We start from the raw sequence: 14,776 nt of genomic DNA on the forward strand, positions 1-14,776 counted from the left end.
ACAGAGAGCAACAGATGAAGCAGAATCCTCAGAAGAAATACAGGTCTCAGTCAAGAAGGAAGATGTAGGGAATTCATGAGAAAAGGATCATGAATAAAGGCATGCAACAAATAGAAATAAAACAGGATCTGTGATACTGTAACAGAAGAAAGAGAACATGGACAGACTAGATGCTTTTTTTTTGTAGTTCTTATCTGCTGTCATATTCTGTTTCTTAATGTACTGTGTGGTTTTTTTCTCTGCAGTTCCTATGACTGTCTTCTTGATGACCCTTTTGAACATGATTGGCCCAAACTCCCAGAGCTACCTGGAATCAATTATTCTATGGATGAACAATGCCGTTTTGATTTTGGTGTTGGTTACAAAATGTGCACAGCGGTATGTCCATATGGTTTCTTTAGAAATAAAAATGTACAGTGTACATTTAATCCAAATGGTTATGTACACAAATACGATAGTGAGCTATTTGAAAACAGGCTTATACAGTAACTGTTGACAATAGTATATTTTTAAATTGGTCAAATAAAAAGTTTTACAGCCTACAAAAGGAGTAGTTTTCAAAACTATGAGGATTGTTGCAGATCCATTTCCCACTACGATGTAGTAGGTCTTAGAGGGAAGGCACATATTGCTTAGGAAAAAAAAGTATCCACAGAGATATGAACTTTTTTCCCTAATGAGCAGCACAAGTAGTTTTTAAAATGCAAAAATACTCATGTTGTTGTCTGCACTAACCTAATCCCAACTTTTATCACACCTGTTGTTCCTACATGTGCTATTGACCCTTGTGTATATGATTTACATGGTAGGCTAGGGAGTTCCCAAACCTGTCCTGAGGGAACCACAAGCAGTCAGAATTTTAGGATATTCACAATGAATATGCATGAGATAGATTTGCATACCAAGGAGGCAGTGTATGCAAATCAATCTCATGAATATTGATTGGGAATATCCTGAAAACCTGACTAGCTGGGGTTCTCCCAGGCAGGTTTGGGAATCATTGGGGTAGGCAATTTTCAGACTGTACTGCCCTTGAATTTTAACATAGATAAAAGAAATGTTTGGTCCTTCTTCTTGTGAAATGAAAATTTTGGTGAACATATAATTAATTGAAATACATTTTGGTGTGTACCTTACTAACAAGTCAGACATGACATATGCTTTAACATTCAATTGTTTCAGTTCCGGACATTTGACCCCTGTAAACAGTTGTGGTGCAGTCATCCTGACAACCCGTACTTCTGTAAGACTAAAAAAGGTCCTCCACTTGATGGAACAGAATGTGCCCCCGGAAAAGTGAGTATCACATGATTTTTATTCTGTTCTGCGTTTTCTTGTGATGTCTTCCAGGTTATGTTTATGAAAGAAAATGATGAAGGGGAGGAACAAGAAGAAATCATGAACTTAACAAATACTGCTTTTAGCCATGTCATTTGCTCCTGTAAAATATCTTGACTGAAAATTACCCTCTTCTGTCTTGCTAAAAATATGATTGAGTTGGGTTAAAAAGCGGTATTCCCTTAAGTCTGTTTAGATTGTGGGGCAAAATATTTAATGCAAAGTTGGCATTTTCAAAAGTATGTGCCCTGTTTCCCTCTCACCCCTCCCTCACACAAGCTACAGGCACTGTTCCCTTTAAGTTGCGTGGCTACACGGCCAGGCAACTTCTCTTCAGCAGCCATACAGCAATTTGGGTCTACTGCTCAGCAGGCACACCAGAATCTGTCCCACTTACCTCCTGCTGCTGCTGCTGCTATTTTTTCAGACTGGCAGCAGCATCAAAACAAAATATAGCCATCGTGGGGCCACACTGTGTAAACCAGTGGTTGCCAGTCCCGCCCCCTCCAACATCATTTCTTGCACCGGGGCAGAGCCAGCAGCTACAGGTTTACACAGTGCAGTTCCGTGATTTTGTTTTGATGCTGCTACTCCTGCTGCTGCTAGTTTAGGGAAGGAGCAACAGTGGCAGGGTGGGGGAAAGGAGGCAGATGCTAGATTAAATTGGAAAGGTGAGACGCTGGATTATGAGGGGGCAGAGTCTGGATGGAAATGGGGAGGAGAGAGGGCAGAGGCTGGATGCAAGTAAAGAGGAGAGAGGGACACTGTTGGATGGAAGTAAGGAGAGGGGCAGATGCTGGATGGAAGTGCGGCGGAGGAGAGAGAGAGAGAGAGAGCAGCTGGAAAGAAGCAGGGAGGAGACAGGGGCAACGCTGGATAGAAGAGAGGAGAGAAAGAGGGAAGGTACTGGATGGAAGAGGACAGGTGCTGGATGCAAGGGGAAGAGAAAGAGGGCAGGCGCTAGATGGAAGTAGGAGAGAAAGAGGCAGACACCGGATGGAAGGGAGCAGAGAAAGAGGGCTGATGCTAGATGGAAGGGGGATAGAGAAGGCAGATGCTGGATAGGGGAGGGGAGGAAAGGATAGATTTAGCGAGAGACTAGGGAATAAGAGGAAGTGAAATAGGAGAGCCAGGGTGAAGGAAAGAAGTGGCAAGATGTAGGTAGACACAGTAAAATAAATAAATTAAAGATTGGATAGTAAGAAAGAATTACATCTGGACAGAGGCAGAAAAAAATTGAGGAAAACTAAAAGGAAAAGGAGGAGAGAAAAATGACAAACAGACAGGAAATCCTGACAAGAGAGTTAAGAGAAGACAAGGACCAACACAATTGAAAAAAGTAAATAGCCAGATAACAAAGGTAACAAAAATAATTTTATTTTTAGTTTAAGATAAAGTAGTGTGGTACTGTTTCTCCAATATAGCATCCTTTGTTACATTTTTTACACTGAATGATATATACCACATTGGAAGATAAGCATGTAAAAGATTCCTTTATGTTGAATATTTTTCCCTTGTGAAAGACTGTGGGGTCCTGTGAAATGTTTTGGCATAGCTTGCAGCTGGATATGTTACAGGGAAACGTGCCCTTTTCTTTTTCAGTCTGTGTTGGGAGTTTACTTCTCATCAGCTTGTGTTTTAAGTTTGGTAGCTGTCGGAAGGCTAGCACTGGTGGGGATGGGAATATCTCTTTCAGTAATTCATCTTCCTGGAGTAGGGACTGTAGGTCTCTTATGATTTTCCTCAGTTTCTCCAGCTCTGGGTTGTATGTCACTACAAGGGGAATTCTGTCTGTGGCATTTTTTTCTTTGTACTGTAGCAGATTTTCCCTGGGTGTTTTGAGGGAGGACGCAATATTCTTGGAGATTATTTTGGGGTTGTAGCCTTTCTGTTTGAAGGATGCAGTCAGGGTTTCAAGGTGTCTGTCTCTATCCCCTGGGTCCGAGCAGATACGGTGGTATCTTGTGGCTTGGCTGTAAATAATGGATCTTTTTGTATGTGAAAGGTGGAAGCTGGAGTTGTGGAGGTAGCTGCATCTGTCTGTGGGTTTCTTGTATATAGATGTTTATATACAGCCATCACTGATTGAGACTGTGGTGTCCAAAAAATTGACTTTTTCTGGGGAGTAGTCCATTTTGAATCTGATTGTAGGATGGTATGTATTGAAGGAATAGTAAAATTGTTTCAGAGTTTCTTCCCCCTCTGTCCAAATCATTAAAATGTCATCGATGTACCGGTAGTATTTTAGAGGTTTGGTCTGGTATGTATTCAGAAATGTCTCTTCCAGCTCAGCCATAAAAAGGTTGGCATATTGGGGTGCTGTCCTTGTGCCCATTGCAGTGCCCATTATTTGTAGATAGATATCATTGTTAAAGCGGAAGTAGTTGTGAGTTAAAATAAATTTGATTAATTTTGTAACAGTTCTGGTGAGTATTGATGGTCCAGTGTGGATCTTTTTAGGAGTCTCCCACATGCAGCTATGCCATCCGCATGTGGAATGTTGCTGTATAGTGATTCTACATCCATTGTGACCAGAAGGGTGTTTGGTGGTAATTGCTTGATATTTTTCAATTTATTCAGAAAGTCTGTGGTGTCTTGTATGAAGCTTTTAGTTTTGTGTACGAGAGGTTTCAGAATTCCCTGTATGAATCCAGATATTTCCTCCGTGAGTGTGCCAATACCTGATATGATTGGTCTGCCAGGGTTTCCAGGTTTATGGATTTTTGGTAGCATGTAGAATGTGCCCACAGAAGGCTGGTTTGGTATGAGTTTCTTCAGATGAGACTGCGCTTGTGTAGGGAATGTTCTGATAAGGTCTTTTAGCTGTTTTGTATAATCCTGTGTGGGGTCCTCACTTAGTTTCCTGTAGCATTTATTGTCTGAGAGCTGTCTGTGCCCCTCTTCAATGTATTTTTGTGTGTCCATAATTACCACTGCACCTCCTTTGTCTGCGGGTTTGATGATAATGCGTTCGTTAGTTTGTAGAGTTCTTATGGCCGCTCTTTCTGGTGAGGTAAGATTGTACAGAATTCTCTTTTGTTTGTTGGAAAGTTGTGATTTAACCCTATGTCTGAAACTTTCTATGTAATTATCCAGCTTGTAACAAGAAATAATTTATACTTGGGGATATTGCTCCAGAGCACTAGCTAATATTAGTTTTAAGATATATATATATATATTGAATAATTCTCCACCAGTTGCCCTATAAGGCAACAAGATTCACAATTGCAATGAATTAAATATTATCTCTGTTGAAATGCAATATCCTGCGCTGCAAGATTTAAAAGCATGTACCCAGGACACAAAAGACCATCTATTTAGTTTTAGAAAAGGTTTATTTAATATAAAATCATGTAAATAATATTGCAAGAGGTAGTTTTAAGGATATTACAGAGAATCTGTGCTTAAAGTCAGGCAACAGGTTTAAATCAAAAGTTATAAGTTACTTAAAAGTCCTTGTTACAAAGCATGAGCGGCATGAGGTAAGCACGTGATTGCAGGAGGAAGGAGAGTCTCTGTAGCAGTGGTAGCAGGATAGAAGAGCATTCCATAACTGGCATGCGAAAACCCTAACTAAAATTAAGTTGTCTGAAAATGAAGGATACAAACTGTGTATGAGCTGCCTTGTTACTAGTGATGCACGGAGACCATTCTGATAGAATTAGTGTTTGCTGAATTAATATATGACTGCTGCTGGAAATCCACTATAATTAATTGCTATTGTCTTTTCCTCCTCAGTGGTGCTATAAAGGTCACTGTATGTGGAAGAATACTAACCAGCTGAAACAAGATGGTAGCTGGGGATCATGGACTAAGTTTGGCTCCTGTTCCCGGACCTGTGGTACAGGGGTTCGTTTCAGAACACGTCAGTGCAACAATCCAATGTAAGTCTGCAGATATGATTGGTTCTTTGCCTATTTTTCTCTCCCTGTCAGTGTCTGTCAGGTGGATTCTCCCCTTGAAGTTTGGGCCTCGACTAGATGAATAACAGAAAAATGTTTACTATTATAAAAATATTAGGCCAATGATCTTAATGTTTTGAAACACTGCAGGGCCCTTTTACAAAGGCACGCTGAAAAATGGCCTGTGGTACTGTAGACACGTGTTTTGGGAATGCAGAGAATCATTTTTCAGTGCACCTGTAAAAAAAATGCCTTTTTAAAATTTTTGCTGAAAATGGACGTGCGACAAAATGAAAATTGCCGCGCGTCCAATTTGGGTCTGAGACCTTACCGCCAGCCATTGACCTAGCAGTAAAGTCTCACGTGGTAACTGGGCGGTAATGACCTATGCACGTCAAATGCCACTTGGCGCATGCCCAATACATGCATCTGAAAATAAAAATTATCTTTTGGACGCGTGTATCCGACACGCGCCAAAAATTAAATTACCGCAAGAGCCACGTGGTAGCCAGGTGGTAACTCCATTTTGGCGCATGTAGACACTTATGCAGGTTAGTAAAAGGGCTCCTCCAAAACTTAAGCAGAAGGACCACTTCAACAGATGCTTCAAGAATGCGGAAGGTGGAGACAACCTATGCTCTCCATGCCATCTGCAAATGATTTTCACATCCACCAGGGAGAAGAATAACACACCTTATGAAGTTGATCAGAAATTGCATTATTCATTTACTCTGGGAGTTGCAGTAAAATGTGATATTTTATTTCAGCTTAGTAACTTCCACCCTCAGTAGAGAGGTGTATAGTAACAACTTTTTTAAAATTCCATTTCTTTTGTTTCATTTATTTATTTGTTTGGATTTTGCTCACATCTTTTTCAGTAGTAACTCAAGGTGAATTACATTCAGGTACACTGGGTATTGATGTTTGGTTTATTTTGCTCTAAGAAACATAACAATGGGGGGAAAGGACACCTTAATATCTCAAAAGAAAAACAACAACTTCCCCCTACTGAAACCCCTGGGACATCCCATCCTGACAGATAAAAAGCTGGGTGCACGAAAACTGGTCATAGAACCAGATGTAGTGATGAAAGAGAAAAACACCAGGATGGAATTAATCATAGAGGTGTCAGTCCCAAGCAATTACTCTGTAAATCATGTGGAGAGAGAGAACATCCTTAATTACCATGAAATGCAATCCAAGGCCAAGAAAATGTGACAGAAAGATACAGAAGTACTCGTATTTCTCATCATTTTGGGTGCCACAGGCTTCATCACAAAGAATTTCTGTGCACACCTGGGTAGGTTACCTACACATGATATATCTTACGAACTCCAGAGGCACCCAAGTGGAGTTGTGAGTATATAAAGTGAGTTCCCAAATATGTATCACACACACGCACAGTGCTGAGAACAATCTAAAAACTGTGCTGCTTACCTTGACACTGTAAACGCTCTCATGCACAGACACCCAGACTTTGTCGGTCCCTGCCACTCACATCTTCCAGTAGCTATAGCCAGTCTCCGGGAGAGCACATATCCAAATTCTCCACTTAGTGGGGGATTCATCAAGGTGTGCTAATAGTTCACCTCTTACTGCCCGTTGATTTCCCCTGGGATTCAGCAACCTGCGGGATCCCAGTACCACAGGTTGCTGAATCCTGCTTTAGAGGGATAATGCTGCTTGTGAGGTGGCTCGCAAGCAGCGCTGTTCCTTCGGCCCGAGAGCAATGCTCCCAGGCCTCTAGCTCAGGGTCTCCCCAGACTTCCAGCCCCCCCCCCCCCCCCCAGCACTGAAAACTTTTTTATTTACCCAGGTCTTTTCTCTCATTGTATAACTTTCTTTCAACCTTTTTTTTTTTATTGTAAGGATTTTTAATATTTAGATTTTATGCTTGTATATTTTTACACTGTATGTATGTAGTACATTGTTCTTTTTCTATTTTGTAAACTGCGTTATGCCTACTTGAATACTGAATACCAATGGGCATTGAGCTTTAACATAACAAATAATAAAAAAGCAACGTGAAATCAGAGATCAAGTGTTTTTTTCAGGTGGATTTACCATAGGAGAGCCCCAGATTATTTACATTCGAATTTAAATCACTATTCGGCCAAATACGAATAACGTATTTAGGGCACTATTCAGGGGCGAATGAAATACGAATATTCAGTACAGCCCTATTTGGCACTTGGTTGGTTAAAATAACTGCATAAGTAGGACCACATAAAATTCAGTGGTAACTTTATGTGGTTCTTCATAACCAATTAAGTTCCAAATATCACACTTAACCGGCTATGTTTTAGCTGGATCCCTGTACCTGGAGATTCAATGTCAGAGCCTGGACTTGGCCCAACATTGAATTTCTGGGTTTAATGCTGACTGTCGCCGGCTGAATATCAGACCTTAGTTCTCAACTGCAAGGGGGGCATACATGTGGGTGGAGTATGGGCATATCATGAGCAGGTCACCAAGTGATGCATGCAACATATAGAATACTGTCAGTTGTACGTTTTGCATGGTGCTCTTAGGTGTGCCAACTTACATCGATAAGTTGGTGCACCTAACTTTCAGCATGCCAAAATGGCTTTGTTCTAGCGCTAGCATTCTATAATTGCTCAGGCATGGCCAGAAACCTTTACAGAATTAGTGCAAGCCATTGTAATGCCTACATCTTAGCACAATTTATAGAATTGTCCTTTCACTTTCTCTGTTAACCTCAGATTTATATCTCAGGCTATGCTTCTAACATTCCAGTCTTAGATATAACATATAGATATAGAGATTGAAAAACTCAGTTTGATTTGTTTTTTTTTTTGTATTTTAGGCCAATCAATGGAGGCCAGGACTGTTCAGGTCTTAGTTTTGAGTATCAGCTCTGTAACACTGAGGAGTGTACAAAGCACTTCGAAGATTTCAGAGCTCAGCAGTGTCAACAACGCAATTCGCAGTTCGAGTACCAAAAGGCCAAACACCACTGGCTACCTTATGAACATCGCAATGGTAAGAAACTAGTTTGCTAGGAAAATAGTGAGTCTGCCTCATTGATACATTGCATATCGGATCAATAGCTGTAGACTAAGGGGGAGGGGATTGCTTGTTTTTGCCATGTATCAGTCTGAAGATGTAGAACTCTGACAGGTAGTAAAATTTTGTGCTGGCCAATGAATACATTTCGCCTGGACAAGAATTTCAAAACTTATCTGTAGCAGATGAAAAGGTGTCAGGAATTTGAAGTCCAATATTATCCAAAGAAGGAAAACACAGGGGTTCTCAACCCAGTCCTCAGGACACACCAAGCCAGTAAGATTTTCAGGATATCCACAATAACAGGATCATAGAAAAAAAAGCAGCCCTGGGTTATGTACATTTAGGACCACATAGTCAGTGACTCTGCCTAAACAGATAAGGTTATATGCGTTGTTTTAGTAAAGGTACCTACAGGGACATTCCCTGTAACTACGTTTAAAAGTGAAAGTATATGTGTACTTTCAGTTTGAAATTTGCTGCAAAATCCACGGATACGAAGTACCTGCAGTTATTGCAACAATGTAGACAATGGGCCAAATTCTGTAAATGGCGCCTTAAAAATCGGTACCGAGAAACCATGCGCTTACCTTGATTCTATAAACTAAAGTTAGGCGTACTTTATAGAATATACTCATGTGACATTCTTGCGTCTAAAATTTAGGCATACCCATTTAGGCCACCTAAAACCAGGCCTAAATACCTGCGCTGATCAGCTGTATTCCATAATAGTGCGTATAGTTTTTTGAAACACCCACAACCTGCCCATTCCACATTTCAGTAAATAACGTTTGATATAAAGGATTGAAAAGTAACCTCCCGTTAAACTTATGTAAATTCTACTGAATTTGTACATAAACTGTGTTTCAATTTCACAAACTTCTTATTTTAATTACATCTTTCTTAACACAGCTTGATCTTTCATTTAATTAAGATTTATTCAAATAAAGGTTTTACTTATAACTCAGAAGTGTTACCATTTATCACAGAAAACCTTACTCATAGGCATGAATAATAATGACTTTAAGAATTTCTTCTCTGGTTCTTTGTAATATCTCTCATGACTAAAGAATTAAACTTTAGTTCTAAACTTTTACAGGTATCTTAAATAATTTCCTTTTAGGTAAGTATTTTATTTGTTTGTTCTTAGAGTCTTCTTCTCACATAAGTCACTTTTGCTTTTTCAGTGTATTTCTTTCAGTCTTGTAATGTGTTGCTTATGTGTGCACTGTAGAATTTAACTTATCTGACTTCAAACTTCTCAATTTCTTTTCAATGTTGGGGCCGGCCTTCTTCTAGATGTGATCTTCTGTACCTAAACCTATCCTTACATAAAATAAAAGGAAGAAAACTATCTTCTTAACTATGTGTGTGAATTAACTTTATGTTCCCTGTCAGGATCTGGATTCCTGTACTGTATAAAATCTTACTTTCAAAAATAAAATAAATATCAGTCTCAACTATTTTTCCTATACTGTCTTTTACTTAAAGTCCCTATCTTAATCTAGTCATCTTCTGTTGGACTTGAGTTCTTAAGAGAATTTATTCTTCCCAGTCAGCTTTCACTCTCACCTCATTCACTTCTCACTAAACTTTACCAGTAAATTCCAATATCCACAACTGGAAATAACATTTTCCTGAAAATATATATTTTGTTATATTTATTTGAGACCACTTTAACTATCACTGTCTCTAAAGTGAATTCAAAGAAAGTTAGAAACATCACTTTCTGTACTTTAAATTAAATTTCTTCTACATGTCTGAAGTGCTTTAAACAGGAATCAAATTTTCTTCAAAGAATTTATAAATAAATCTATATTAACTTTATAGATGCCAAGTGACAATTTCCACAGACTTTCTACAATTCCTCAGAAATAATGGATTTATACCCAGTCTTTAATTTCTGAGGAAATTATAAGTATTCTTATTAAATTCTCAATTTATTCAAACGTTTACTCTCAATGTCTGAGAGGATAATCTTAAAATTTCAAGGAAAGTATTAAATCTTCCTACTAAACATTTTTCTTAAGCGCACATCCACTTTCCTTAACTCTTTTCTCTAAATAACTTTACTTTTAGCTAAATTTCCTCACATCAGTCACACAGACAACAATCACTCAACACGTTTCTTCTTTCCAGTCCAACTGTCTTCTCCCAGAAGTTCTAAACTTCCCCTTAAAAACAGGCTCTTACAGTCAGCAGGGCAGCCAATCAGATTCATGCCATAAGATTCTATGGACATAGCCTGCCTGCACAGATCTCTGCACAGCTCCTAACCTTTCAAAATCATTATAATTTCACTATTTAAAACCCTTGTTTTAAAACTTTAATCACTCAGAACACCTTACAGCCATGCTTTAAGCAGTATAATGTAAAAATAAAAAATCTGCATCTTTATACACCACAGGAACTGCCAAATAGAACTCTCTACAGTTACATTCATCTATATTCAAACAGAGCTCAAATTACATCATAGCACCTATTTATAAACTCCCTACACCTTAATTCTTTATTTAAAAACTTTTTAGACACTTTAGAAATTCTTTAGATATGTATTTTAGTGAGGTGTTCTTGAAAGTCTCCTTAGAACTCACAGCACATGCGCCCGAAATTTCGCCGTTTCTGTGTCATATATGGGCTTTTTATAGTCCCCCTTACTTCCCAGTAGCCTTAGGGGCAAAACTCTTCAAAATGCGCCATTTGCACATGTGTGATTGCACAATAGCGCGGATCGTGACACAATTCAATCTAATCTAATAAAACGCACCATGAACGTTCTGAAGACAACGTTCTGAAGTCACTCAAACACTCCCTGTAGGGTTCGTGGATTCATGGTGTGAAGCCAGCCAGGCTGCCAGCCGTCTCTGCCCCGCCCTCGCGTCAAACGTCATGACGTCGAGGGCGGAAAAAAAAACAAACAAAGCGCAGCGTCAGGGAAGGAGGCGGCGCTCCCGACGTCTCTAGCCTTCCCTTCGCTGTGTTCCGCCTTCTTCTGACGTCAAGGATGACGTCAGAAGAAGGCGGAACACAGCGAAGGGAAGGCTAGACGTCGGGAGCGCCGCCTCCTTCCCTGACGCTGCGCTGCCAGAACTGCCACCGAGGTAAATTTAAAAAGAAAAAAAAAAAAGGATGTTGGGGGGAGAGAAGAGGGTGGGCAGTAAAGTTGAACAATGGGAGCGGGAGGGCAGGGGAGAAACGACAGCATGGATGCGAAGGGGGGGGCATGGATGCGAAGGGGGGGAAGAGGGCGAGCCAGGCTGATACATGGGAGAGAGAGGAGCATGGATGCGAGGGGGGGTCATGGAAGGGAGAGAGGGGAATTGCTGGAAAAGGATGAATGGAGGGGGCAGGGGACAGAGGAGCATGGATGGGCATGAATTGGGATGGCAGGGCTCAGGGAGAGAGGGGAATTGCTGGAAAGGGATGAATGGAGGGGGCAGGGGACAGAGGAGCATGGATGGGCATGGATTGGGAGGGCAGGGCTCAGGGAGAGAGGGGAATTGCTGGAAAGGGATGAATGGAGGGGGCAGGGGACAGAGGAGCATGGATGGGCATGGATTGGGAGGGCAGGGCTCAGGGAGAGAGGGGAATTGCTGGATAGGGATGAATGGAGGGGACAGATGGACATGGATGGATATGGATTGCAGGACAGGGCTCAGGGAGAGAGGGGAATTGCTGGATAGGGATGAATGGAGGGGGCAGGTGACAGGAGCATGGATGGGCATGGATTAGGAGGGCAGGGCTCAGGGAGAGAGGGGAATTGCTGGATAGGATTGAATGGAGGGGACAGATGGGCATGGATGGATATGGATTGCAGGGCAGGGCTCAGGGAGAGAGGGGAATTGCTGGATAGGGATGAATGGAGGGGGCAGGTGACAGAGGAGCATGGATGGGCATGGATTGGGAGGGCAGGGCTCAGGGAGAGAGGGGAATTGCTGGAAAAGGATGAATGGAGGGGGCAGGGGACAGATGGGCATGGATTGGGAGGGCAAGGCTCACACTCTCTCTCTCATATACAATGTCTTTCTGACTCTCACTCTCACACACTCTGTCTCACACTGTATCACATTCACTCTCTATGTGCCACACAGTCACTCACACACTCGCTTGGTCTCATACACTCACTCTCACAGAGAATCTGTGTCTCACACACACTCTCTCTCTCGCACACACACACACTCTCTCTCACACTGTGTCTCACATACACACTTGCACACACTCTCATTCTCACACACACACTCTCTCACAAACACACTCACACCCAGACTCACTCTCTCTCTCACACACACACACTCACACTTTCACTCTGACTCTCACACAGTCACTCTCACATACACTCTCACATACACTCTCCCAAACATACAGACTCTGAGGAAAACCTTGCTAGCGCCCGTTTCATTTGTGTCAGAAACGGGCCTTTTTTACTAGTTTTATATAAAACAGACTCTTCTATGGGTCAAAACATATGTTCCCTACTTAAAATTACATTAAACATTGGTGGTACAGCGTTTCTCAGGCTCCACAATACCTCCTGAGCCATTGGGACTGTTAGAGCAACTGCGCATGCATGAGTGATGTCATCAATGATGCGCTTGCTCCTGCAGCAATTCTTCGGGCACATCAAGGCCCAGCACCACCAGGGGCTTTCCCAAATGCCAATGCCGGCTCTCTCTGACCCCAGAGCAGTTCGGAACGAGTGCAACTGTGGCGGGATCGTGACCGCCACCCACAGGCACTCTGGATGCCTGCCCCAACTCCCTGAGCCCTCCCCAGGTAAAAGAAATATATATTTTTAACCATAGGTTACATTATTATAGTCGCTTTTTTGAAAATTAAATGCAGCTACAGTAGATTTCCTTTGTGGGTTCATAGAAACATGACATCAGATAAGGGCCAAATGGTCTGCCCTAACTCCTCCTTTTCCTAAGGGATCCCAGATAATTGTCCCACACGTTCTTAAATTCTGACACAGTCTTGGTCTCCATGACCTCCACTGGGAGGCCATTCCGTGCATCTACCACCCTTTCCATGAAGGAGTATTTTTGTAGATTCCTCCTAAGCGTATTTCCTCTTAACTTCTTCCTTTGCCCTCTCAGTTTTCTTTCATTTGACAAAGGCTTACCTCCTGTACATTGATGCCACTGAGGTATTTAAACATCTCTATCAAATCTCCTCTCTCCCATCTCTCTTCCAGCGTATACATGTTGATGTTCATAAGCCTCAGATAGTAGCTCAAACTTGATCATGCTATGATCACTGTCTCCCAGGGGACCCACCTCTCGCACTATACCCTGCACGCCACCAAGGACCAGATCCAAGCATTTATGCGATTGTCATATTCAGCACTTAACCACATAAGGTGGACCACATATAGATAAGACTGTGTTTCTTGCAGTCTTTTGTGGTTAGCACTGAATATCAGCATTTAACTACATAAATGCTGACTCTGCTTCTGGACCGCCCACAATTAGCTGGTTTCAGCTTAGGCACTAACCATGGATATTTAGGGGCACTAACTGGTTAAGTGCCGCTGAATATCTGAAGTTAGCCCAAAACAAGCGATTTTAAATGGCCAGGAGCCTCTCGAACATTTAAATCACTTTGAATGTTTTCCCTACAGTTTTATTGCTGACTTTTTGAATGAAAGAACAGCAGTTAAAAATGTCTTTGGACTTTTTAAAGTTTGATTAATATCTCTGTGAGAAGAACTGCAGCACACTCAGTCTTCCTTCTTACATGACACTAGTTTCCTTGCTGGCTCAACTCTTGTTTTCACTTTTAAACTGTAAGCTTTTTTTTTTTTAGTATTATTCAGCATCAACATTAATATACTACCCGTGGAGGGGCTTTTTCCATATGATGTCTAAGTTCAACTTTGGATGTTTTGATCAAAAACATCCAGAATCCGAATAGCAAATATAGGGGCCCTTTTACTAATGTGCACTGAAAATGGCCTGCGCTGGCGTAGACGCGTGTATTGGATGTGCACAGATCCATTTATCAGCAAAAGCCTTTTTGGGGGCCAAAAATGGACGTGCGGCAAAATAAAAATTGGCACGTCCATTTTCGGCCTGAGACCTTATTGCCACCCACTGACTTAGCGGTAAGGTGTCATGCATTAACCGTGCAGTAATTGTTCACATGCGTACACTGCCGATTACTGACCGGTTAGCGTGACGAGGTAGAAAATAAAAAATATTTTCTGATGTGTGAATCGGATGCGCATAAAAATTAGAATTACTGTCCGGGGGAACGTGGTAGCCGGGTGCTAGTTCTAACTTGACATGCATTGTACATGCAACAGTAAAATCTCATCTTTTTTTTTTTTTTCAAAAATGGCCACTTGCTAGATTTTTTTCTGCTCCGTACGTTTATCTCATGCATCCGGAAAACTTGACTGGATGGGTGCATCCTAAGGACTGGGTTGAGAACTCCGGCTGTACAGATATTAAATTGCTAAGATATGTATACTATAGGCAATTCATTGAGCTTTATTTGCCAGTAGCACA

The 14,776-nt window shown here is 41.4% G+C and overlaps 1 protein-coding gene across 1 annotated transcript in view; it reads left to right on the forward strand.

Annotated features, from left to right (window-relative positions):
- ADAMTS3 (ADAM metallopeptidase with thrombospondin type 1 motif 3) overlaps positions 1-14,776 on the forward strand; it is a 346,529-nt gene that overhangs the window by 258,097 nt on the left and 73,656 nt on the right. Inside the window, exons 10-13 of the mRNA XM_030190629.1 lie at positions 246-378; positions 1,183-1,296; positions 5,077-5,222; positions 8,068-8,243. Of these exons, the coding sequence (XP_030046489.1) occupies positions 246-378; positions 1,183-1,296; positions 5,077-5,222; positions 8,068-8,243 (569 nt within the window). The remainder of the gene's footprint in view (positions 1-245; positions 379-1,182; positions 1,297-5,076; positions 5,223-8,067; positions 8,244-14,776) is intronic.

This window comes from Microcaecilia unicolor, chromosome 2 (assembly GCF_901765095.1).
Source record: "Microcaecilia unicolor chromosome 2, aMicUni1.1, whole genome shotgun sequence".
Lineage (NCBI taxonomy): Eukaryota > Metazoa > Chordata > Amphibia > Gymnophiona > Siphonopidae > Microcaecilia > Microcaecilia unicolor.